Raw genomic sequence first — 27,679 nt, 5'->3', positions numbered from 1 at the left:
TGCTACTCTCTGCCTTCTATGGCCTAGCCAGTTCTGTATCCACCTTGCCAGCTCACCCCTGATCCCGTGTGACTTCACCTTTTGTACTAGTCTACCATGAGGGACCTTGTCAAAGGCCTTACTGAAGTCCATTTGACAACATCCACTGCCCTACCTGCATCAATCATCTTAGTGACCTCCTCGAAAAACTCCTATCAAGTTAGTGAGACACGACCTTCCCTTCACAAAACCGTGCTGCCTCTCACTAATACGTCCATTTGCTTCCAAATGGGAGTAGATCCTGTCTCGAAGAATTCTCTCCAGTAATTTCCCTACCACTGAAGTAAGGCTCACCGGCCTGTAGTTCCTGGGATTATCCTTGCTACCCTTCTTAAACAGAGGAACAACATTGGCTATTCTCCAGTCCTCCGGGACATCCCCTGAAGACAGCGAGGATCCAAAGATTTCTGTCAAGGCCTCAGCAATTTCCTCTCCAGCCTCCTTCAGTATTCTGGGGTAGATCCCATCAGGCCCTGGGGACTTATCTACCTTAATATTTTTTAAGAAACCCAACACCTCGTCTTTTTGGATCTCAATGTGACCCAGGGTATCTACACACCCTTCTTCAGACTCAACATCGACCAATTTCTTCTCTTTGGTGAATACTGATGCAAAGTATTCATTTAGTACCTCGCCCATTTCCTCTGGCTCCACACATAGATTCCCTTGCCTATCCTTCAGTGGGCCAACCCTTTCCCTGGCTACCCTCTTGCTTTTTATGTACGTGTAAAAAGCCTTGGGATTTTCCTTAACCCTATTTGCCAATGACTTTTCATGACCCCTTCTAGCCCTCCTGACTCCTTGCTTAAGTTCCTTCCTACTTTCCTTATATTCCACGCAGGCTTCGTCTGTTCCCAGCCTTTTAGCCCTGACAAATGCCTCCTTTTTCTTTTTGATGAGGCCTACAATATCTCTCGTCATCCAAGGTTCCCGAAAATTGCCGTATTTATCCTTCTTCCTCACAGGAACATGCCGGTCCTGAATTCCTTTCAGCTGCCACTTGAAAGCCTCCCACATGTCAGATGTTGATTTGCCCTCAAACATCCGCCCCCAATCTATGTTCTTCAGTTCCCGCCTAATATTGTTATAATTAGCCTTCCCCCAATTTAGCACATTCATCCTCGGACCACTCTTATCCTTGTCCACCAGTACTTTAAAACTTACTGAATTGTGGTCACTGTTACCGAAATGCTCCCCTACTGAAACATCTACCACCTGGCCGGGCTCATTCCCCAATACCAGGTCCAGTACCGCCCCTTCCCTAGTTGGACTGTCTACATATTGTTTTAAGAAGCCCTCCTGGATGCTCCTTACAAACTCCGCCCCGTCGATGCCCCTGGCACTAAGTGAGTCCCAGTCAATATTGGGGAAGTTGAAGTCTCCCATCACCACAACCCTGTTGTTTTTACTCTTTTCCAAAATCTGTCTACCTATCTGCTCCTCTATCTCCCGCTGGCTGTTGGGAGGCCTGTAGTAAACCCCCAACATTGTGACTACACCCTTCTTATTCCTGATCTCTACCCACCATATAGCCTCACTGCCCTCTGAGGTGTCCTCCCGCAGTACAGCTGTGATATTCTCCCGAACCAGTAGCGCAACTCCGCCTCCCCTTTTACATCCCCCTCTATCCCGCCTGAAACATCTAAATCCTGGAACATTTATCTGCCAATCCTGCCCTTCCCTCAACCAGGTCGCTGTAATGGCAACAACATCATAGTTCCAAGTACTAATCCAAGCTCTAAGTTCATCTGCCTTACCCGTAATACTTCTTGCATTAAAACATATGCACTTCAGGCCACCAGACCCGCTGTGTTCAGCAACTTCTCCCTGTCTGCTCTGCCTCAGAGCCACACTGTCCCTATTCCCTAGTTCTCCCTCAATGCTCTCACCTTCTGACCTATTGCTCCCGTGCCCACCCCCCTGCCTTACTAGTTTAAACCCTCCCGTGTGACACTAGCAAACCTCGCGGCCAGGATATTTATGCCTCTCCGGTTTAGATGCATCCCGTCCTTCTTATACAGGTCACACCTGCCCCTGAAGAGCTCCCAGTGGTCCAGATAATGGAAACCCTCCCTCCTACACCAGCTGTTTAGCCACGTGTTTAGCTGCTCTATCTTCCTATTTCTAGCCTCACTGGCACGTGGCACAGGGAGTAATCCCGAGATTACAACCCTCGAGGTCCTGTCTTTTAACTTTCTGCCTAGCTCCCTGAACTCCTGCTGCAGGACCTCATGCCCCTTCCTGCCTATGTCGTTAGTACCAATATGTACAACGACCTCTGCTTGTTTGCCCTCCCCCTTCAGGATGCCCTCTACCCGTTCGGAGACATCCTGGACCCTGGCACCAGGGAGGCAACATACCATCCAGGAGTCTCTTTCACGTCCACAGAAGCGTCTCTCTGTGCCCCTGACTATAGAGTCCCCTATTACTATTACTCTTCTGCGCTTTGACCCTCCCTTCTGAACATCAGAGCCAGCCGTGGTGCCACTGCTCTGGCTGCTGCTGTTTTCCCCTGATAGGCTATCCCCCCCGACAGTATCCAAAGGGGTATACCTGTTCGAGAGGGGGACAACCACAGGGGATTCCTGCACTGACTGCCTGCCCTTTCTGGTGGTCACCCATTTCTCTGCCTGCACCTTGGGTGTGACCATATTTACATAACTGCGATGTATGACGCTTTCCGCCACCTGCATGCTCCTAAGTGCATCCAATTGCTGCTCCAACCGAACCATGCGGTCTGTGAGGAGCTCCAGTTGGGTGCACTTTCTGCAGATGAAGCCATCCGGGACGCTGGAAGCCTCCCGGACCTGCCACATCTCACAGTCAGAGCACTGCACCCCTCTAACTGACATTGCGTCAATTAATTAAAATTAAAATTAAATTTTTTTATTTTTAAAAAAATATTTTAAATTTTTTTTTCAAAGTTACTGTTAACTATCTGTTTCCTAGCACTAGATTTCTAATAGAAATGCGAAAGCTAAATATAGTACTCTCCGATCTCTGGCTTAGATATCCCTCTAAATTATAATTAAGTAATTATGTTTAATTAGTTACCAATGCTTAATTTTTTTAATTTAGTGTAGATTCCCAACCAGCCACTCAGGCCACAGCTTTTCTGTGATGTCACTTCAGTTTCCCCCCGACACACACAATTTGAAAAAGGTATAAAAGTAAAAATGAGTAAAAATCACTTACTTACCTTCTCACCTTCTGAGTGTCTTAGATGTTCTCAGGTTCTCTCCCTGACAGAGACTGCTCCTCCTCCTCCTCCGAACGGCTCCCGAAACTAGGCCGCGATCTTTTAAAATCTCCACTCTGACTCGCAGCTCCCGCGCTTTTTAAATCTCCCGCGCTTTTTAAATCTCCCGCGCTTTTTTCACTGTCCCGGCTCACTCACCTCCCGCGCTGTTTTCACTGTCCCGGCTCACTCAGCTCCCGCGCAGTTTTCACTGTCCCGGCTCACTCACCTCTCGCGCTGCTTTCACTGTCCCTGCTCACTCACCTCCCGCGCTGTTTTCACTGTCCCGGCTCACTCAGCTCCCGCACTGTTTTCACTGTCCCGGCTCACTCACCTCCCGCGCTGTTTTCACTATCCCGGCTCACTCAGCTCCCGCGCTGTTTTCACTGTCCCGGCTCACTCTCCTCCCGCGCTGTTTTCACTGTCCCGGCTCACTCAGCTCCCGCGCTGTTTTCACTGTCCCGGCTCACTCAGCTCCCGCGCTGTTTTCACTGTCCCGGCTCACTCAGCTCCCGCGCTGCTTTCACTGTCCCGGCTCACTCAGCTCCCGCGCTGTTTTCACTGTCCCGGCTCACTGAGCTCCCGCGCTGTTTTCACTGTCCCGGCTCACTCAGCTCCCGCGCTGCTTTCACTGTCCCGGCTCACTCAGCTCCCGCGCTGTTTTCACTGTCCCGGCTCACTCAGCTCCCGCGCTGTTTTCACTGTCCCGGCTCACTCACCTCCCGCGCTGTTTTCACTGTCCCGGCTCACTCGGCTCCCGCGCTGTTTTCACTGTCGTGACATAGTTAGCTGTTGGACACAAACCCCAGTAGAAAATCTGTTTCATGTTCCTAAATCGGTAACTCCTTGGGCAAGAGGACTCCAGTCTACATAGCTGTAGGTTTTATGTTCCTTTCACCACTGCACACTTTCACAACGCATGTTTTGTTCCAAGGCAGGGCTAGTGACATTACAATTTGCTGTTTCTCAGCTAGTTTTCCATTTATCCTCCTCAAGGCCTGCTGTAACAGGTAGTAAAGCTAAATTCAGCATTATTCTAATTGGTGGAACTACTGGCAGAATGTGGGGCGGAATTCTCCCCCAACGGCGCGATGTTCGCCGACTGGCGCCAAAAACGGCGCCAATCAGACGGGCATCGCGCCGGCCCAAAGGTGCGGAATGATCCGCATCTTTGGGGGCTGAGCCCCAACATTGAGGGGCTAGGCCGGCGCCGGAGGGATTTCCTCCCCGCCAGCTGGCGGAAATGGCGTTTGTTGCCCCGCCAGCTGGCGGAAATGGCGTTTGGTGCCCCGCCAGCTGGCGTGGAAATGCGGCGCATGCGCAGGAGCGTCAGCGGCCGCCGACAGTTTCCCGCGCATGCGCATTGGTGAGAGTCTCTTCCGCCTCCGCCATGGAGTGCCCCCACGGCACAGGCCCACCCGCGGATCGGTGGGCCCCGATCGCGGGCCAGGCCACCGTGGGGGCACCCCCCCGGGGTCAGATCGCCCCGCGCCCCCCCCAGGACCCCGGAGCCCGCCCACGCTGCCTGGTCCCGCCGGTAAATACCAGCTTTGATTTACGCCGGCGGGACAGGCAATTTCTGGGAGGGACTTCGGCCCATCTGGGCCGGAGAATTGAGCGGGGGGTCCCGCCAACCGGCGCGGCCCGATTCCCGCCCCCGCCCAATCTCTGGTACTGGAGACTTCGGCGGTGGCGGGATTCACGGCAGCCAACGGCCATTCTCCGACCCGGCGGGGGGGGTCGGTGAATGACGCCCGTGGTCTCCACTGACACTTTAATGTATGCCCTACAGGAATGAATTAATGCCATGTGTGAGCACAAGCTGGAAACATTTGTTTCAGTGTTCTAAGTCAGTTAGTCCTATATCAGAATGCCCCACATAATATTGAATATCGTCAGCATCTGTGCTATTTGAGTTGGCATCACTGCTTCCCAGTGAGATGTTTATTTATTTCTCATCATTGTTCATAACCCATCATTTTAATCTCCTACCTAAAAAAAGAACTGCACTGTTGCTCTGATTTCATTTTGACGCTCAGGAGATACTGAACAGCGAGTCATTATTGTCAAGAAATCACATTTAATCTGGCGATAATCTGGCGTCAGTTCGGCTGTCTCTGCTCAGAGTTTATAACCTAAATTAGTTTCAGTCGCATTGAGGTATTAATCCGTCATCACACAAGTCATTCCAGATCCACAGATGGGGCAGAATTGTTAAGGGCCCACGGAGGTCGATATGATGGTTGGAGGCCCGAAACAGGAGGGAAATCCCTTTGAGCCAGCTCCATGATCCATTCGCTCCTACGTGGGATTGTACAGGAGGCGGCAATGGCAGAACTGGTTACCCGATTGAAAGCAGTAGACCGTTAATTAAGTCCATTGAGGTCATAATTAAGGGCACTGTCCTAATGCCTTCTGGATTTTGCACTGGTGCATGTGGTACCCATCAAGTCAGGAGGTTGTCTATAAATTACCCAGTGATCGGTCGGCACCTGAGCTGGAGGTTCTATTTTCTTGGAGAGGTATAGCAGTGCCTGTTACTAGGGGGGCAGGGGGACGGGGGACGGGGGACGGGGGACGGGGGGGGGGGGGGGGGGGGGGGGTGTGCAGCTTGTCCTCAAATGCTTGATTCTCCAGTAATCATCCTACATATTTCAGCACCACTGATGGTGGGACTGCCAATCCTTTAGTCAGCCTCCTCCTGACAGGGGGCCCCACTCACAATCCTTACTTGGACGGGCTCCCAAAGGCAAACCCTTAATTGGTTGCACCCTCCAAAACCTCCCTAGGGGTCCCAATGCCAGCATCTCCTGATTCCTAACATACTTTTCATCCTGGTGCTGGGACCTGGACACAGGAATGGAAAATGTTCCAGTGGCTCCTATTTGTTGTGACAATGGAACATTCCAAACTAAGTAATCTTCTGTGGTACAAGCACTCGAGCATGTAGCCAAATAGATGGTTGACTGCATTTTATGGAATAATCATGTTACGAGGCTGAAATTGCAAGTTAGAGGGCATGATGTACCTACTGCGCTCATTGGAATCGGGCCTCTCACAGCTGATAGATCCCGTGAGAGGCCTCTTCCAGGATTCCCGATGACCGTTACGCCTCGCGAAATCCAACAAGATCTCTAACTGCGAGACGTCACGATCTGGATCCCGCTAACAATGGGCGGGATGCAGACATGCAGAATTCTGCCAACACCAGATCTAACCGGCTCCTGGGTTCTACCAGCCTTGGTGAGGACACTCCACCCTGGCTCCATTTAGCACTGATCCCCAGGCGGAATGGCACTTTTGGAGGGGGGGGGGGGCTCATAGGTAATTGGAGGCCCCAGGCGGTTGGTATCTGGGCAGTGTGGTACACTGGCATGGCTGATGTCACCCAGGCACCTTGGCACTGCCACCTGGGAACCCTGGCAGTGCTATATTGGTGCCAGCCTGGCACTGCCAATGTGCTAGGTTGGGAGTGCCAAGGTGGCATTTTGCCAGCACCAGGGATTGGGCCCAGGGATGTCCTGCCCATATGAGCTGGGGTGTGGGGGGCTCGCGGACCCCCCAAAACAGGTGAGTTGGGGTGTAGGGGGAGCCCGGGGGGTCGCGTCGACGGGTAGACAAATCAGGACCCATTTAAAAATTGCGCCCCATCTCTTCCTGCACTAACGAACAGAACTCCACAGTGCAGAAAATGTGATTGAGTGCGACATCGGCGGTGTAACATGGATGTACTGCAGCAGTAACGAATCAGATATGAACCGAGAGCGATTTTAAAAATGTTTAGCAATGAAGAATTCTTTTGGAAATTTTGATTTGGGGAAGCTGCCCGTGTCAGAAGTAGGGACAACCAGCCCCCAATGTCCCCACCCACACATCATGCTCACAACCAATGTCAGTTCAGCCTTTAAATGATGTGTGTTGTTGATTTAGATTTACTTTTTTCACAACTTCATTTCCATTTCCTCATAGAGAACCTGAATACTTCACAGCAGAGCAAGTCGCCCAGCGCTGATGTAATGAGATTTGAACCAGTTTACAGAATGTCAGAAGAGGAGAAGAAAGTCACGGTAATTAAAGCACCGCATTATGCAGGAATTGGCCCTGTTGATGAATCTGGAATACCTATAGCCATAAGGACGGTAGGAATATATTTCTCTTTTTCACCCTCTTTATTTTTTTTTGGCTCTATCAGTAATTTATTTTTGCAGCACGTCCATTATTTCCAAAATTCCTTCCTCTGTTGAGTTCTGCGTTAAAGTTGTAGGCCAAGAAATAATGAGTGGATAAGGTTTACATTCGAATCCCAATTTATAAATAGTCAAGAAAATGATAAACCCTGTTATATTTACAGGCAGCTGTCCCTTACTTCTGACCCCTCATTTTGGTTTGAACCACAAGGGCAAACATTTTGTTCACCTTCATTCTCTTAAACCTGTACCTAGCCACCCCTCTATGTCTGCTCTTTTCCTGAGGGTCAATTCCCAATCTGTTCAGCTTTTCCTTCTAAGTATATCCTCTTACTTCCGATATCATCCTTGTTAACCTTTATTGCACCTTCCTCAAAGCCCCAGTTTTGGTTGCATAATAAGGAAATCAAAATGGTGGACAGTACTTCAACTCTGTGGCTTGACTAAGGTTCAATAAAAGTTTAACGTAACTTCTCTACTTGCTCCAGATTCTATTGCTCCAGATACAAATGTTTATTTTTTTTATGGGCCTTAATAACGTCTACCTTTACTTTCAGTGATTTTTTTGTACCTATGCCATGAAAAAAGCCTTTGCTCCCCTACCATATTTATCCAAGCAGTATGTGGCCTCCTTATTCGTCCTACAAAATGTACCAAAATGTACATTTCTCCCCGTACCCACATTGTCATCATAGCTTTGGTGGCATCAATTTGTTTCTTCTCTGGCTTCCTTCAAGCCTCCCTCACTCCATGTCTCCCCCATTTTAAAACTTTTTCTTCTTCCTCTTCTATTTTATCCTCAAATTTTCCTTCAATTGTTGCCAGGACAAGGCTGTCAGGATTTTTGTTTCCAACGTCCACTCATTTATCTCTGTCCATCCAGCTGATTCTGTGCATCCTCTCGCATCAACCATATTTTAAATATGTTATCCTCCTCATGCCTTCTTTCTTTTCTGCAAATTCTGAAATTGAAAAATGTCCGTCCATAAGTGAGATTTTCTGTTGGGGGGGGGGGGGGGGTGGATGGGATGCAAATTGACGTCAGGGTGGCCAACCCCAGAACAAATCCACGTCTGCTGGGTGCAGAGGCGGGTTGGGCACAAGGCCTGCCTCTGTGACCCGGCACAGTGTTGGAATATGTAAAAAAATAAGAAGACAAAATCATTCCTCCAGCCCTCACTGCCCTCCTCACAGACACTCCCTGTGCCCCATCCAGGCCAACCCATCGCCCCCACACCCCTATGCCAACATAGCTACTCTATATCCACCCCCACGGCCCTATAACCCCAATGCCAACACATGTCCTCCATCCATTACCCTTCCCCTCTCACCGTTCCTTGCCAACTCGCCTAGTATCCTTGGACAGTTTCTTGATATCATTGACGCTTAATAGTTTTCACAGCTGGGCTTTTCCGTAACATTTCCTGGACAGTTGGACTGTTCCTGCACAGCTGGACAGCTCTTTTAAAGATTGACAGTTCCAATGAGTTCGTGCTGAAAAAGGGCATGGTCATGTTCACTGTTTTTTTAAAATGTTTTGATTGGCATTTTGCCAGCTTCTGCAGAATAACAATTTGACATATAGTGCGCACCTGATATCCATACATTGTGACATTTCTTATTTACAATTTTTACATACATTCACTCCGCCTCTCTCTCTCTCTCTCTCTCTCTCTCTCACCCCCCCCCCCCCTCCCCTCCTCCTCCCATAACTGTCCCGGGGCCCTATGCAAAGAGGCACTAACAGAGTACCCTGACTATCCATAAGAGTCCACCAAGTTCAGACCTCCTCTTACCTGTTCTAATCCAAATTCCACACTCTTGCTTTTCCCAAATCACACTTCAGTGGAGATAAACGGGTCAGTTAAATGGCCAGAGTCCTGCGCAAACTGTGCATGTGTGAGCCCCAGCCCAACCCTGCAAAGTTGGGAAATGCTGGGTTTGGGAGCGGGACTTAGAACTTTAGTCCATTTCCGGGATTTTTGCTACAATCGAGAGGCTGTCCGTCATGAAAAAAGTGCGGGCAATGGAGGCAAAACACTCGTGACTGTACTAGATGATGTTTTTCAGCTTCATGCTAATGCTTTTCCACTTACTATACAGAAATTTGTTTGCCAACTATTTATTAGTTTATTGATGTCTTCCTGTACATTGTCACATTCTTCCTTTGTGTTAACCACGCCATCTAATTTGGTGTTTTCTTCAAATTTTGCAATTGCACTTCCGACGCCTGATCCCAGATCAATATTATAAATTATGAACAACATGAGTCCCAACACCAATCCCGGTGGAGCATTAATTCGCATCTTTTCCCAGTCTGAGTCACTACCCTTCTCTACTTTCTGTTTTGTAGCCAGCTTGCTATCCATTCTACTATCTACTCTCTGACTCCAGATACCCTGATCGTGAACATGAGTTTACAATGTAGCACTAGGCTAGAGTGACTGTTGTGATAAACTTTGTGTATTATTCACCGCAGCATCTTTTGAAAATGAACATCTATTTAAAAGAGTGAGATGTTTTCTTTGGTGATTAAATTTGTAATTTGGTGGAATTGATCTAAGAGGCCAACGCTGAATGTGGCAATGAATTTTATTTCCTAATCAGCTATCTCTCAGTGGATTGAGCACTTAATTTATAGTTATATCATTATCCCTGACCTTTTTCTGTAATATTCCCATGGAGAGCTTCAACAATTACAAGAAATGTACCGTCTCTATTTCCCTATTGCTTGAAGAAAATTAAGTTGGAGTATTAAAGCACCTATGTTAGTCAGAAATATGATTGCCATAATATTTGCAGTTTACTATTAACAAAACAATGCTGTTAATTGGTCATCTGAAACTTTATGGGTGGGATTCTCCCAACGGGAGTCTAAGTGCCGATGCCGGAGTAAAAACCGGAGGTTTTCCTCTCGGCGCCCATTCCCAGACCTCTATTCTCCCCCCCCTCCGTGGGGCTAGCAGGGGCGCCGCGCCATTTATGGGGGCGGGGCCTCGGCTCGGCATCAGAGACCCGGCGCTGCGTAAAAGACGCGGTGCCTTGGATCCCGCGCATGCGCAGTTGGGCCGGCCCCAACTAGCGCATGCGCCGTGGCCGTCCTCCCCAGGCCGCCCCGCACAAACATGGCGGATGGATTCAGGCTCACCGGCGGAAGAAAGGAGGCCCACCGACAGAGAGGCCGGCCCGCCGATCGGTTGGTCCCGATCGCATACCAGGTCACTCCGGAGCCCCACCCCCGGGAAACGGAGCCCCCCCCCCCCCCCCCCCCCCCCCCCCCGCCGGCCGCCCCCCAAGCCTTTGTGACGAGTACCCGCCGGCAGCGACCAGGTGTGGACGGCGCCGGCGGGTGTAGGCTGTTTATACGCGGCCGCTCGGCCCATCCGGGCCGGAGAATCGCCGCTTGCCGTTTGCGGCGATTCTCCAAGCGGCCCGGTGCGATTCGCTGGTTTCGGGGAGGGGGGGGGGTGGGAGAATCGCGTGCGGGGGGCGGCGTGGCGCGATTCGCGCGCCGCCCCGGCGATTTTCCCACCCGGCGGGGAGGGAAGAATACCGCCCTATATAAATAATCTATACAGTTACTCAATTTACTGTACAAAACAGCCCAAGTTAAAGGGATAGCAGAAATTCTAATTTGAACAAGTCCTTTCTCAATAATAGTTTCACTTTTGCTCCATCCCCCAACCCAAAAATTAATAATTTTGTGAAATTTATTGCAAATACATTGCTAGCTATAATTAATCAAGTCATTAAGTTCACGTTGCTTTACATTGCCATCAAATGATAGCCCAAGACCTTGCTATCATTATCTAAGTTAGGTGGATAGGCCAGATTAAATTGCCCCTTAATGTACAAAGGTTAGGTGTGGTTACGGGGATAGGGCGGAGGAGTTGGGCCTAGGTAGGATGCTCTTTTGGTGGGTCGGCACAGACTCGATGGGCTGAATGGCCTCCTTCTGTACTGTAGGGATTCTAAATTCTATACTTCCCATATGATGTTGGCATTGCTGGCTCCTTAGGAACTTTAATCATCCTGGTAGATGTCAAGAATATGGCCAATGAGGGAAAGGAAGAATGGACTTGAGTATTTAACTCGCGAATGAGTAACCTACTAGAGCTCTAGAGTCTTGTGTGACATATTGGGGAAAGCTGAGCGCCCGTCATTCTGAAGGGAATGGTTATGGAGCAAGAAAAGAAACAGAAAGACAAATGATGGGCCTAGAGAAGGTGTGCTGCTAAATGAAAGCAAAAAGAAAGAGAAAAATGAAATATGCAAAGAAAAGTAAACAGAATGGAGAGGACAGAAATTACAGTCTGAAATTGTTGAATTCCAGGCTGTAAAGTACCTAATCAAAAGACGAGGTACTGTTCATCAAGCTCATATTGAGCTTCACTGGAACAGTGCAGCAGGCCAAGGACAGTGGTATCAACATGAGAGCAAGGTGAAGACTTGCCAGTCACTGGAATCTTGGTGTCATGCTTGCAGACAGAATGGAGGTGTTCTACAAAGTGGTCCCTTATCTGCATTTGGTCTCCCCAGTGTAGAGGAGACCACATTGTGAGTAACGAACACAGTAGATTTAAGTCTACTTCTTTCAATTTAATTGCTGCTTCACCTGGAAAGAATGTTTGGGGCCTTGGGCATCGAGAAGAGAGGAGGTAAAAGGGTAGGTGTTACACCTCCTGCATTTGCATGAAAAGGTGATGTGGGAAGGGAATGGGATTTTGGGATAATTCGGAAAATCTAACAGTAAACATTTTGTTTTGGGCTTTGCATGTTAAATGTGATTCCACGATTGGGCAGCACTTGTTGAACAATCTGGTGTGTGCTAAATAGCTACACGAAAAACCAGTTTAAGGTAATTGCTCAAGCTCATTATGTGACTCATTCACACTTGCTTGAAGCATTAATATGCAGTGGCATACATTCATACAATGTTCTCTGCAAACAGAAAGAATAGGCTGGATTCTCCCGCCCAATCCTACCCAATATATTCAAGCCTTTTTTGAATTATCTAGGAGCTTGGGAGAGTCTATTGTTCCCTGTTTCTTTATCCGTGGCAACGCCTCAGTCAAGCAGTCAACTTGCCCAGTAATGACCACCCTTTTCCCCTGTAATATAAACTGTTATGATCATTTGAAACTTGGCATTCATGTGTTTGTCCTGTTGCATGCAAGATGAAAAGATTCAGCAACATGTTACTGTTTATAGTAATACAGCTGTTCGGTACAACCAAGCGACTGAGTGCTTGTTTATGAGTGCTTCTTTCAATTCAGTCAACTGCATTCACTGCTCACAGTGTGGGTCTCCTCCACACTGGGGAAACCAAGCACAGATTTGGGTGACAGCTTCGCGAAACATCACTGACAATCCTCAAGTGCAACCCTGAGCAACCGATGGCCTGTCGGTACACTGTGAATGCCAATATAATCTGGAGGAACAGCATATGATATTTTGGTTAGGCAGTTTGGAGCCTTCTGGACTCGACATGAAGTTCACCAGTTTCAGACAGTAATCTCTCTCCCGTACTTTTTTTCTTTTTCTTTTCCAGGCTTCAGTTTTTCTCATATTTTTGCTTTCAGACACTGGCACAGCCCATCTCCGTACATCTCTTGTTGCTTCGTTTTTCTTCTTGTCCAATCACTATCCTCTCTGACTCCTCCGTTATTCAGTCTCTCTTGTCTTCCACCGCATCACGGACCTTCCTTTTGTCCCTTGCTATTGCGTCCACAACTTCCCCTCGTTTTGCTGAAAGGTCCCCGATGTGTAACGTTACCTCTCTCCAAAGGTGCTTCCCAATCTCCGGAATAGTTCCACCATTTTCTGTTTTATTTTCCAATTTCCAGCAGCTGCAATATTCTGCTTTTCGGTTTGTATTGTTGTGAAGTTGGAACCAGTGGTTTTCATTCTTTGCAAAGATTAAATTGGTTGTAATTTGTTAGAGAAAAACGTTTTATCTCCTGTCCTAGTTCTTTTAGAAAAAATTAAACTTTAAATTATTTCCTCACCCACATTTTCTTTCCTCCGAGTATTATAGTAATTTACTGATATTACAAGTGGGAACGTTTTTCCAAAGGTTTGAGTTGAAAACATTTTACCACCTCAGAAAAAAACTTCTGTAAAATTCCATCTATTAATCTTTCATGTTCTGGATTTATTCATAAGGCCTTTAATACCTTTTGAGTCTAGCTCCCCAGAGGTCGGGTAAAGGCACACACAACATAGTACTATGCAAAGTTAAAGCGCATGAGATTACAGGTGGTGTCTTGAGATGGATAGAAAGCTGGTTACCAAATAGGATGCAAAAGGTTGGAATAAATGGATCTTTTTCTGATTGGCAGGCAGCGACGAGTGGGGTACCACAGGGATATGTGCTAGGACCCCAACTGTTCACGTTATATATTAATGATTTGGACGAGGGAAGTAAATGTATTCTCTCCAAATTTGCAGATGATACAAACTGGTTGGGAGGGTGAGCTGTGAGGAGGCTGCAGAGATGTTTCAGCGGGATTTGGACAGGCTGAATGAGTGGTTATATACATGGCAGATGCTGTAATAATAATAATCTTTATTAGTGTCACAAGTAGGCTGATTTAAGTGATTAGAGTTTTTCGAGGAAGTCAGAGTGGATAGAGGGGAACCAGTAGATGTGTTGTATTTGGACTTCCAGAAGGCTTTGACAAGGTACCTCACAAAAGGTAAAGTCATAAGATAAGAGCCCATGGTGTTGGAGGTGGTATATTGGCATAGATAGAGAATTATCTAATCGGCAGGAAACAGTAATTGGGGATAAAGGTTTCTTATCTATGTCAATAAGACATCATCGCTATTAATCCTTGCAGTTCTTTCTCATTTAATTCACTTTTGTAACTCATTTCTCCCTCTTCCAATTTTCACTCTCTACACCTTCCCTGAGCAATCCAATAGAAATCTCTGCTCCTGTCTCCATCAATTGTGACCCTCAACTCAGAAACACACAGTAACTTCTCCCCTTTTCCACACTGTAATGATTAACTTTCAGAGTCTTCATCAGTGACCAAAAAGGTTTATTTAGTGATCCTGAAGAGCACCAGCGTGTTTGCAGTTGGTGCTAAAATAGCTCCACCTAGGAGAACGCCTCCCCCGGGGTGACTTCACATTCTGACTCCCGATTGGTCACGCAGACCAGGTGACCCTTACTCTGCTGTGTTCCCCTTGAAGAGACAATCACCACAGCCACTATTGCCTAATCCCCAGGAAGCACAGTTGAAATTGGAAACTTGCTGTGATGGAAATTGGGAGTGGCGTCCTCTGTCCTGACATTTCGCCCATTTCAACCCGTTGGATTCACCAACGCTATCTTCTTTTCTGTTTCAGCTGGGGCAGCACAAAGGTCTGGGACACCAATTGTTTCAGCAGCAACCACTGTCCTAATTTGTTGGTCGACTCCCTTTGTCACAGTTCGACATTTTAAGTTTCCATTGCGATTTGTTTTTGTTTGTTGCAGCACGGTAGCATGGTGGTTAGCACAATTGCTTCACAGCTCCAGGGTCCCAGGTTCGATTCCGGCTTAGGCCACTGTCTGTGCGGAGTCTGCACATTCTCCCCGTGTCTGCGTGGGTTTTCTCCGGGTGCTCCGGTTTCCTCCCACAGTCCAAAGATGTGCAGGTTAGGTGGATTGGCCATGTTAAATTGCCCTCAGTGTCCAAAATTGCCCTTAGTGTTGGGTGGGGTTACTGGGGATAGGGTGGAGGTGTGGACTTGGGTAGGGTGTTCTTTCCAAGAGCCGGTGCAGACGCGATGGGCCGAATGGCCTCCTTCTGCACTGTAAATTCTATGTAAAAAAATTCTATGTATCCTTTTAAGGGGCTGTCCCCTTAATTTGTCTCAGAACAAAATTTGTTAATTTGGTTTTACTGATTTACCCTAAAGAGTATAACGGAGTACCTGGAAGGAGGCTGCTCTTGCAGAGGATATCTCTGCCTTGAAATGCTCCAGTTAAAACTACTTGGGGCCTTTAAATGGCTCAGGTTCAAATGACTGAGCTGAGAGTGGGATTTCCACTCGTGTCCTCGGAATAGAATCCCGACCTTTAACCCTGACTCTGCCCAGTTTGCGACAGGATGCGCTGATCAAGATTAGGGATACTGATAGTAGGACCAGGAACTGTTTCCATCCGTTGCAACTAGTCTATATCAGTCACCTTGTGGTCCTTGTGCTACTGAATTCGGGGCAGTTGTGCCTCAGTGATGCAGAAGGAACTAAATTGTGACTGACCAAATTCATCCCACTGGATCCTAGAGCAGAGAAAATGTTCATCACAGCAGCCTTGGCTGTTGCATGTACAAGGCTTCCATATTTGGACTGCACTCCCGTGTTGACAGCTATTGTTAACTTGACTCCCTGTTCTAATGTGTGTAATTATGCCTCAGGATTGAACTGATCTGTATCTATTACAACCCTGAATAATTGTGTCTGCTATTTCTTTGTGAAGCTGGGGACGTACAGTTCATACAGAGTTCACCCTCATTATTAATTGGTGGTTAACCTGTGTCTGTTATGCCAGAATTTCTTATCACTTCAAACTCAGGGTTACTTCAAAAACAAAAGATTGAAAGGTGAATAGTTTCCAGACACCAACTCTCAGTGTCGATGATACTAATCCTTCGCATATATTTATGCTGTGCAGCAACAGTAGGTTTCTTACTGGCTTAAATTTGTAAATAGAAGCAGATTACGCATTTGTTTTTGCAGTTAAGTGCAATTTATATTTAGTAGCATTTGTTTTCCTCCCTTCTGTTTTCCTCTCGTTGCTTGAACTTTGAATTACTGTTCTACAGGCTTCTGGTGCTTTAAGTTGGCCTGGATTTCTAAAAGGTCGATCCCACTCCCTTCAGAGAATTCTATGATGCTCTATAGGAACAGAAATAGGCCAAGTAGCTCCTCGAGTCAGTTCTGTTATTCAATGAAGTCCTGGCTGATCTGTGACCTAATTCCGTTAACGTGGCTTTGCCCCATAGCCTGCAATAGTTTTATCTAACAAAACTGTCAATCACTGTCTTAAAATTAACAATTGATCTCGCATCAATTGCCATTTGCAGAAGAGCGTTCCACACTTCTACCACCCTTTACATGAAGAAATGCTTCCTAATTTCACACCTGAATGGTGTGGCTTTAATTTCGACAACAAGTCCATAGTTTTAGACGCCCTAACTAGTGAAATAGGGGAGATTACAGTTTGTCTTCATATCATGAACACTTTGATCAAATCACCCGTTAACCTTCTAAATTCTGGAGAAGACACAACATAAGATCAGAGGCCTCTGTAAAAACTCAGCAGGTCTTCCAGCTTCGATCAGGAGAGAAAACGGAGTTAATGTGTGAGTCCATTCACACTTCGGACATGGTCTAACGGCTGGGGTCGTGATGAGGCCTGTAAATCTTGCGAGATTTACCCAGCTCGTTATGCCTCTTGCAAGACTTCACGATCTGGATCCCACCCATGATAGACAGGTCCTAAATTTGCCTATTAAAGTGTGGAGTAAGACTCACTTTAATGTGCACTTGCCGGAGTTACCCAAGGTGCGGGATCTAACCACCGCATCTCGGAGACCCCGAAGAAGTGCCGGTGAGCACTGGTCTCGAAAAACAGGGGTGATTCGTAGTGGCACTTTGGTCGGGGGGTCTCCCAAGCAATCAGAGGCCTGTTGGTGATTGGGATCTGGGCAGGGTGGTCCTCTGGCACCCTTAATGCCACTCATGAACACTGGCAGTGCCACCCTGGCACTGCCAGTGTGCCTAGGTGGCACTGCCGGGTGCATCGCGGCACTGCCAGGGTTCCAGGCTGGCAATGCAAAGGTGCCCAGGGAACCTTTTGCCCATGCTGGGAATTGGACCCAAGGGTGCCCTGCCCTTATGAGGTGGGGTGCGGGGGGCTCAATGACCACCCCCTAAAGGTGAGTTGGGGTATTAGAGGTGTCCAGAGGCCGCGGTGGAGTGGGGGTCTAGAGATCAGAGAGCCATTTTAAAATGGCACTCTGATTTCTTCATGCACTGCCGAGCAGAGCTTATTAGTGTACGAAATGGGACTGAGTGCGGCCTCGGCAGGGTATTCCTCGCCGAGGCCCTGGAATGAAGCAGAGTCCCATTTTATAGCTGGGTTTTTCTCGGCGCTGCAAGCATTGGGAAGCACCCGGCTAAATGCGCTCAGTGTTGGCCTCTGTTTAATTTCCGTTAAATTGCACCCTTCGTCTCCCTCCTTTCAGTTTTGGTGAAGAGTCTGTGGACTCTAGATTACTCCCAGTGCCAAATGCAACTGAGTACAGGAACAAGTGGATAAGGCAGATGAATGTGTGACTGGAAAGATGGTGCCAAGAGGAAGGGCTTTAGATTCTTGGGATATTTGGACTAGCTCTGGGGCAGATGGCACCTGAACAGAGCTGGGACTGAATTATTTGCGGGGGATTCTGTGAGGACTTGGAACTCGGCAGGGCTGGTGGAAGGAAGAGATAATATTGGAGTGGAATACCAGAAATATTAGCATAGGGAATAGTAAGTTACTAAGTCGAGACAGAGTAAGAGAGAAAGTAATGATGACTAAATCAGGATTACTGTGCATGTATGTGAATGCACCGAGTATGGTAAATAAAATTGGGGAGTTACAGGGGCAAATTGCCGTGTGGAAACATGATGTTGTGGTGAACACAGACTCCGGGCTCAAGGAAGGGCAGAACTGGGTGTTAAATACTCCTGGGTATAAAGTGTACAGAAAGGAAATAAATAAAAGGAGGAGGGGTGGTGGTATTTGTTTAATGAGAGCATTGCAGTGCTGGAGAAAGAAAATGTCCCCGAGGATTCAAGGACAGTTTCTGTTTGGCTCGAGCCAAGGAGCAAACGGGTGCAATTATGTTAATTCTGTTTTAAGTGGTCCAGAAGCTGTCAATCTCTTCAAAGAGAGTTGAGCACTTTATAATCACCCCCCCCCCCCCACCCCATTCATGCTTGAGTGCTGTGGTCAGCTTGAAATTGACAGCACATAACTCTCTTTGAAGTGGTTGATGTTTATAAACATTGTGGTTGGAGCACTTTAGAGTTACTCAATGGTGAAGGAAGATGAATGAAGCAAGGTTGACAGGTGTGTGTTTGTGGAAACTGTCAATCACAGCCTAGTAAGGGAAATGATTGAATGGCTTGCAGCTCAAAGATCTGAGTGGTTTAAACACAGCTGCCTGGTTTCTGTTTCCAAGGATTGACACATGGTGCTTCCTGTCTCTGAACCAGGAAGTGTATTGCCCAGGGGAGTGTTACAAGTTTTCTTTTCATTGTCTCTGTCAGGACTGCTCTCTAGCTTCCAGGGTCTCTTATCTGAGGAGCTTCCTGGCAGGGGTCTCTTTTCTGAGGCTCTATAGGCGTCCCTTTATTTAGGAGGTCCTGGGGGAGGGGGAGAGGGCTTTACTTAAGAGGTCTCTGGGTGGGTCCCTGGGGGCCCTCTTTAGCATGGAGTCTCTGAGTAGTCTCTTATTTAAGGGGTCTCTGGAGCGCCTCTTTATGTGGAGGACCTCAGGGGGGTGTCTCCTTATTTAGGGGGGCTCTGCCAGGGGGCGTTGGATGAGGTCACCCCTGTACTTGGGGGAAGGGGGTATAACCCAGATAATCCAGGAGGGGAAGAATGAATTGTGATGCGGGGGGAGAAGGTGGCCAGCCGCTGGATGTCACTATCGGGCCACCCACTCAAAATGGTGGCTCGATAGTGGTAGTCCTTCGGGAATCTCTCACAACCCTTGGCATGCACACATTTGCATGGCATGGGATTGGGAATCGCTTCCTGATCTGCACTCCCATTGCAACTCAGCTCCGGTGGGAGGACATAGGGCTGAATTCACTGTTTTGCCGGCAACCCGGGGTTTCCCGACGGTGTGGGGTGGCCCCACAATGGGAAACTCCATTGACCAGCCGGTGAAACGGAGAATCCCAATGGTGCCGGAACAGAGAAACCGGCCCATATTCTCCCAAAAGGACAGTCTTGCCCAATTATTCGGAATAGAATTAGTTGGCACATGGAAAAATGTGGGTTGAATAAGTTGAGCCAGCATGGATGTCTAAAGGGGAAATCAGGTTGAACAAATTTGCTGGAGTTTTCTTGAGGAGGTAACAGAAAGGATCGATGAGGGTAATGTTGTTGGTGTGGTGTATGTGGACTTTCAAAAGGCATTCAATGCAGTGCCACACAACAGACTTGTAAGAAAAATTATAGCCCATGGAATAAAAGGAACAGTAACAACATGGATACAAAATTGGCTGAGTAATAGGAAGCAGAGAATAACGGTCAGTGGATATTTTTAGGGCTGGCGGAAGGTTTATAATGGTTCCCCAGGGAAAGCCCTTTATTTTCCTGATATATATTAATGATCTAGATCTTGGTGTGCAGGGGCAATTTCGAAGTTTGTGGATGACACGAAATTTGGAAGCATTGTAAACTGTGAGTGAACAGTGTCGAACTTCAAAAGGACATAGACAAGTTGGAGGAGTGGGCCGATAGGTGGCAGATGAAGTTCAATGGGGAGAAGTGTGAGATGATGCATCTTGGCAGGTTGAACATGGAGAAACAATATAAAATAAGGAGTAAAATTCTTAAGGGTGTGCTGGGGCAGAGAGACCTGGGTGTATATGTACACAGATCATTGGTAATGGCAGGACAGGTGGAGTGAGCAGTTAATGAAGCATATAGTATTCTGGGCTTTATTAACGGGGCATAGAGTACAAGAGGTTATTCAGAGTTTATACAAGACACTAGTTAAGCCTCTGTTGGAGTATTGTGCACAATTCTGGGTGCCACACCACAGGAAGGATGTGAACGCATTGGCGAGAGTACAGAAGAGATTTTTTCAAGGATTTTTTCCAGGCATGAGAAAGTTGAATTACGAGGATAGTGGAGGGTGTGGAGAGGTTGGAACTCTTCTGCTTGAAGTAAAGAAAGGTGAAGAGGAGATTTGATGGAGGTATTCATAATCATGGAAGCATAGAAAATAGGAACAGGAATAGGCCATTCGGCCCTTTGAGCCTGCACCGCCATACTCCGAGCTCTTCCCAAACCTCTTGATACTTTTAGAGTCTGTTGTACCTGGCTAAACCACAGTGTGTCTTAACCCATAAACTGTGGACAAATGACTATGAGACTCACTTTATAAAACAGAACACTATTTATTCACACGCACACAATGGGTATGGTTATTCAATCACACACTCCTAATCATACGTTACACTATACACCAATAGATCCAAGATCTTTAACTTGGCAGTGACCAACAAGTGCTAGGCAGATACAGGCCTGTTATCTGTAGTTCTGGTCTGTAGTCTCTGTTAGTTGGTTATCAATTGGTTCTCTTCTGGCTCTGGTCTTCCTTCTGTTGGTAGCGTGGATGTTCTCCTTCGTCGGCCAATGGAAGTCACTGCTTGTGATGGCTGCTGCTCAAGAGAAAGAATGAGGGCTGTGCGGTAACTTTTATCCTGCTTGGATTTGGTGCCCTTTGGTGGGAGGTCTCTAGGTCATTTGTCAATGAATTGACCAGGGCTCGATCAGCCTGATCGATCAATTGATGGGGTCACCACATCAATTTTGGGGTGGGCCCTCAGTGGCCATGCCTGCAAGTGTTGGGGGCAGGTAGGTCCTTCCAAGTAAGGAATTTAGGTGCTGCTGTGTCTGGTAAATAAGTGTGATTGACAGGCCAGTTCTATTGTCCCATCTGGGATGGCCTGGAGGTGGCCTTTTGCCTATGTTGTTTGCAACAACCTGCAAAGTCTTTTGAAGTCTGCAACTTTGTTTGATCTGCTCTGCAGCCTGCAGCTTGTCCAAAAAACCTGACCACTTTTCCCAGCTTACCTTGCTAGACGCCATTTTAGGTGGTCACAAGTCTAGAAATCTATTTCCTTTTTAAACGTATTCACTGATGTGGTGTCCACAGCGTTCTGTAGCAGAGAATGCCGCAGGTTCACTATCCTCTGAGTTAAGGATCCTAAATGGCCTACCCCGTATCCTGAGGCTATGACCCCTTGTTCCCGAGCCCCCAGCCAGAGGAAACGACATCCCTGCATCCATTCTGTCCAGCCCTGTCAATCCCCCTCTCAATCATCTGAATTCCAGCAAATACAGGCGCAGTTGACCTAATCTCTCCTCATATAACAACCCTGTCAACCCAGGAATCAGTCTGGTGAACCTTTCCTGACTCCCTCTATGACAAGTATATCCTTTCTTAGATAAGACCAAAACTGTACCCAATACTCCGGGTGTGATCTCACCAAGGCCCTGTACAGCTGCAGTAAGACATCCATGCCGCCGTCCTCGGATCTTCTTGTAATGAAGGCCAACATACCATTTGCCTTCCTACCTGTTTGCTGTACCTACATGTTTGCTTTCAGTCACTGGTGTACTAGGACACCCAGGTCCCTTTGTACTTCAACATTTCCCAATCTATCACCATTTAATTAATACTCCATTCTGTTTCTCCTTCCAAAGTGGATAACTTCACATTTATCCATATTATACTGCATCTGCCACCTATTTGCCCTCTCACTCAACTTGTCTAAATCACCTTGAAATTCACATTCCCACCAAGTTTTGTGTCATCTGCAAACTTGGAAATATTACGTTTGGTTCCTTCATCCAAATCATTGTGAATAGCTGGGGCTTAATCACTGATCTCTGCGGGTCCCCACCACTTTCCGCGTCGAAAAAAATACCTATTTATTCCTACTCTCCATTTCCAATCTGCTGGATACTCTGGGAAAATATGTGGTCAATTCTAGCCCCACTTCAGTTGGAGGGCAACACAGGTGAAATTAGATTTTATATTCATACCCATGGCTGTGCTTGAGTTAAATTGACTAGTCACCCGGTTTGTAAATTTAATCACAAATAATCTTTTATTATTAACAGTAATTATAATTAAATAGGCAAAAAATACAACTGGCTATCTATGATCTGATTCCCAACACCCCTCAGTTCCAACCCGACTCCACCCTCTATATACACAGCCACACACAGAGAAGAACACAGAAGGGAAAGGTAGTGAAAAGGGAAGATAAATAATAATAAAATAAAAGAATAACGATCTTTGATTCAGATGGATGTCCTCCATAGTTAGTTTCTTTCTCAAGGTTAGGCCTTCAGTTAGGTACTTTCTTTTCCTTCAACTTGTAATGATCTTCACTGCAGACTCAAAGGGACAGCAGGCAACCGGCAGCAGAGAGAGGGTGAAAACACAACTCCTCTTCCTTCGAGGGTCTAGAGGCCTCTGGCAGGTTCTCTCCAAAAAACCACCTGGCAGGAACCAATCACTGACTTTTGTCAGGCAGGACACTGTCCCTAGCCAACCTGCCAATTAGCCAATCGAACAGACTTCCTCCAAAACCAGTTCCTAAGATTCATTTGGAGCCGATGAGTCTGGTTTCTCTCCAAAATACAAAACCTAGGAACACGCTGGCTTAGCAAGCACTCTTCTGCTTAAAGGCAGATTCCGATTATGGGTCCACAGACCAAAATAATAAAATATAAGAAAGGGGAACAAAGGAAATAAACAGGAAGGACTCGTATACCATGCCAATATATTACCCTCTATCCCATGTGTTTTAATTTTGCACACTAACCTCTTATGTCAGACTTTATCAAAAGCTTTCTCCAAATCCAAACGCACCATATCCACTGGTTCACCCTTAACTATTCTACTAGTTATGTCCTCAAAAAGCTCCAGTAAGTTTGTCAAATATGATTTCCCTTTCATAAATCCATGTTGACCTTGTCTAATCCCGCTAATATTTTCAAAGCGTCTTACCACATTTTTTATAATAGGCTGCAGCGTTTTCCTTACGTGATGTTGCGCTAACCAGCGTCTAATTATATTTTCTCCCTATCCCTTTGTTTAAATAGCGGGGTTACATTTGCCACCCTCCAATATGCTAGGACTGTTCCAGAATTTTGAAAGATGACAACCAATGCATCCACTATTTCCATGGCCACCCTCTTTAGTACCTTTAGGATCTAGATTATTTGACCCTGGGGATTTATCGGCTTTCAGCCCCATTAATTTCGCCAACACTATTTTTCTAGTAATGCGAATTTCCTTTAATTCCTTCTCATTAACCCCTTGATTCCTTAGAATTTCTGGTAATTTATTATGTCTTCCTCTGTGAAGACAGAACTGAGCTAGTTGTTCAATTGCTCTTCCATTTCCTTGTTCTCTATTGTAAATTATCCTGTTTCTGACTTCACTAAACTTTCTCTTTTTATATACTTTTAGAAATTTTACAGTCCACTTGTATGTTACTTGCAAGCTTACTCTTATGTTCTATTTTCCCCTCTTAATCAATTTCTTTGTCCTCCTTTGCTGAATTCTGAACTGCTCCCAATTCTCAGGCTTGGTACATTTTCTAGCAACTTTATAGAACTCCTCTTTGGATCTAATGCTATCCTGAAGTTCTTTTATAAGCCATGGTTAGGCTGATTTTCGTTTTGAGTTTTGTGCCAGAAAGGATGTATGACTTGCAATGCATATGTATCTGTTCCTTAAATATTAGCCATTGCCTATCCACCATCATGCCTTTTAATGAAGTTCCCCTATCTAGCTTGGCCAACTCATGCCTCATCCCTCGTAGTTTATTTTGTTTAGATTTAAGACCCTAGTTTCAGATCAGACTTCTTCACGATCCATCCTAATGAGGAATTCTATCATGTTATGGTCACTGTTCCCTAAAGGACCCCAGACAACAAGATTATTAATTGACCCTTTATCATGGAGTAATATCAAATCTAGATCGCATGTTCGCTAGTTGGTTCCTCGTCATACTGTCCAAGAAAAACACTTTGCAGATAGATACTCCAGGATTGATCCACCACAATATTGTTGCTAATTTGATTTGTCCAATCTATATGTATATTAAAGTAATCTATGATTACTGTTTCACCCTTGTTACATGCATCTCTAATTTCTTGTTTAATGCCATCCCCTACCTTACCACGACTGTTTGGAGGCCTATAGCCAACTCCCACTAATAGTTTCTACTGCTTGTTGCTTCTTAGCTCCACCCGGACTAATTCTACACTTAGATTTTCTGTGACAATATCCTCTCGAACTATTGGACCGATTTCATCCTTAACTAACAACGCCACCCCACTTCCTTTTCCTTTTTGCCTGTCCTTCCTAAATATCGAGAACCCTTGGATATTCAGTTCCCAGTCTTGGTCACCCTGCAGCCATGCCTCTGTAATCGCACTCTTATCAAAACCATATATATCTATTTGCATTGCTAATTTGTTTAGTTTATTGCAAATGCTCCTTGCATTCAGATACAGTGCTTTTAGTTGTATTTCTCACATTTTTACACACAGGTTTTGGTACCATGGCCCTATTTGCTACTAGTGCTGGTTTCCACTACCTTCAACTATTGTTTTCTTTGCTGTCTTAAATTTCTATATTTGGGGGGCAGCACGGTGGCGCAGTGGTTAGCATTGCTGCCTCACGGTGCCAAGGTCCGAGGTTTGATCCCGGCCCCGGGTCACTGTCTGTGTGGAGTTTGCACATTCTCCCAGTGTTTGCGAGGGTTTCGCCCCCACAACCCAAAGATGTGCAGGATAGGTGGACCAGCCACACTAAATTGGCCCTTAATTGGAAAAAATGAACTGGGTACTCTAAACCTTTTTAAAAAATAATAATAATAATTTTTTAAAAAATTATATATTTGTTTTTCTCTCATGTCTCCCCACTCAGGTTCCCATCCCCCTGCCACTCGGTTCAAACCCTCACAAACAGCACGAGCAAATACCCCTGCGAGGATATTAGTCATAATCCAACTGAGGTGCAACCCGTCCAGCTTGTATAGGTCCCATCTTCACCAGAATGCCTCAGGAATCCAAATCCCTTCCTCCTACACCATCTCCCCAATTACAGACCCAGCTGGTCTATCCTCCTATTCCTGCTCTTGCTAGAAAATAGCACTAACGGGGCTGGACAGAGTAGATAGGGAGAAAATGTTCCCCCTCATAAAATAATTGAGATCATGAGGACACAGATTTAAGTGATTTGTAAATGTGGGCCGGAATTCTCTGGTGGTTGGGATTCTCTTTTCCCACTGACAGAGCACCCCCACCCACAGGTTTCCCGACGGCGTGGGGTGGCTTCGGTGGGAAAAACCATTAACAATTAACGGGAAAAGAGAATCCCCCAGGGCGGCATGTGGCGCAGTGGATAGCACTGGGACTGCGGCGCTGAGGACCTGGGTTCGAATCCCGGCCCTGGGTCACTGTCCGTGTGGAGTTTGCACATTCTCTCCATGTCTGCGTGGATTTCCCCCCCCACAACCAAAGATGTGCAGGTTAGGTGGATTGGCCACGCTAAATTGCCCCTTAATTGGAAAAAAATAAATAATTTTGTACTCTAAATTTATTTTTAAAAAAGAGAATCCCGCTGCCAGCGAAAGGCGCACCGCTGAGGTCCATGCAGCTGTGGAGGAGCAGCGAATCCAGGCCATGATGTGAGAAAACACCTTTTTGCACAACGAGTGGTTCAGGTCTGGAATGCACGGCCTGGAAGTGTGGTGGAGGCAGGTTCAATCGAGGCATTCATGATAGAAACAATGTGCAGGGGTACGGGGAAAAGGCAGGGGAAAGACACTGGGTCATAATGCTCATTTGGAGAGTTGGTGCAAATGTTAGGCCGAATGGCCCTATTATGTATTTTCTTTTCTTTTCTTTTGCCCTGTTATGTATTTTCTTTTTCTTTTCTTTTCATGTACTTAATGATCTGTTGAGCTGCTTGCAGAAAAATACTTTTCACTGTACCTCGGTACACGTGACAATAAACAAAATCCAATCCAAATCCAGTCCAATCCAATAACAATTCTGTGAAGAAATTGGCAACGGAATTCTCCGTCAGCCGGATTCTCTGGTCCGCTGGCAGCGCACCCACAATGGGAAACGCCATTGGAACGGAGAATCTCACTGGTGGCGGGGGCGCTCCGCGGCGGGGAACGTGGCTGGCGGACCGGAGAATCCCACCCTACGTCTTTTCAACCGAGTTAACGAGGTTAAGAGATCACCAAACACAGACCTTCAAGATCATGGAAAGTGGTTGTAAGGATAACGAGGTTAAGAGATCACCAAACACAGACCTTCAAGATCATGGAAAGTGGTTGTAAGGCTCCACTGGTCAATGAGACTGTTGGGGGAGGGTACAAAAGTTGGATGACCACAAACGATTAAAGGGGAGGTTAGAGAAATAAGGATGGTTGGAATGTGGAATTCTCTAGATTACCTTGTTTTAATCGGAATGACCTGTTGACAAGGGGAATATTCAAGTGTTTGGAAATTGAATAGGGGACCAAGATTACACGAGGTGATTTGTGCAAACTTGGTAAAACAAATGTGACACTTCTGTGCTTCCGATTCTGTGATAGATAGCAACCAGAGTAATCTTGCCCTGCCTGAGCCTCTGAATAAATATAAATAATAAAATTTAGTGAAGCATGAAGAATGGGATATGGAAAGAATGGCCATATGAATCTTGTTTTTCATGGTTTTGCTTTTGGTCAGATCAGTCCATCATTCTGCCATTCACACGCACTCTGCACAAATGCTTTGTTTCTTTTCCAGAACCATTACCACTTTGGCTTTTGTTTTGTTAACCTCTCCTTCCCGTAATCCTATTCCTTCTGTTCTTCGTTCCCCCTCCACTCTTTCAACAGCATAAAACCCAACACGGTTCTACCTTCCTTCACTTCTGAAGAAAAGTCCAAAAATCAACTTGAGAGGTTATATAGAAGCATACATAGAAAATAGTAGCAGGAGAAGGCCATTCGGCCCGCCATTCAACTTGACTACTCACTGCACATTACCAGCTGCATACAATCACTAACAGCATATCCATTATCTACAAGTGCTGCCATTTTAGTGTCAGAAAATTGGAGGAAAAAATTATTACCTTCCACTTTAGGAGAATAAAAATCATGATCCCTGCATTTTGGAATCAGAATAAAGAGTGCGAACAAATGTACTTTTCTCTTTAGTGACTAACTTCAACTTGCATTTGTAATCTAGACAGTGGATCGACCAAAAGACTGGTATAAGACGATGTTCAAGCAAATACACATGGTGCATAAGCCAGGTATGTTCAAGACTGATGACTGATTTAAATAATTTGCATTTCTGAATCAAACTGTGAATCTCCGAGTTCTCATTTACATACCATGT

At 46.3% G+C, this 27,679-nt stretch overlaps 2 protein-coding genes across 26 annotated transcripts in view; both read left to right on the top strand.

Moving 5' to 3' along the window:
* The window catches only part of LOC140429207 (sorbin and SH3 domain-containing protein 2-like), a 1,121,994-nt gene that overhangs the window by 445,692 nt on the left and 648,623 nt on the right, over nt 1–27,679 (top strand). The window lies entirely within an intron of this gene.
* The window catches only part of LOC140429208 (uncharacterized), a 298,619-nt gene that overhangs the window by 12,462 nt on the left and 258,478 nt on the right, over nt 1–27,679 (top strand). The window contains exons 4-5 of the mRNA XM_072515922.1: nt 7,247–7,416; nt 27,527–27,593. Coding sequence (XP_072372023.1) covers nt 7,247–7,416; nt 27,527–27,593 — 237 coding nt within the window. The remainder of the gene's footprint in view (nt 1–7,246; nt 7,417–27,526; nt 27,594–27,679) is intronic.

This window comes from Scyliorhinus torazame, chromosome 9 (assembly GCF_047496885.1).
Source record: "Scyliorhinus torazame isolate Kashiwa2021f chromosome 9, sScyTor2.1, whole genome shotgun sequence".
Lineage (NCBI taxonomy): Eukaryota > Metazoa > Chordata > Chondrichthyes > Carcharhiniformes > Scyliorhinidae > Scyliorhinus > Scyliorhinus torazame.
This window is presented reverse-complemented; position numbering and strand designations above follow the sequence as displayed.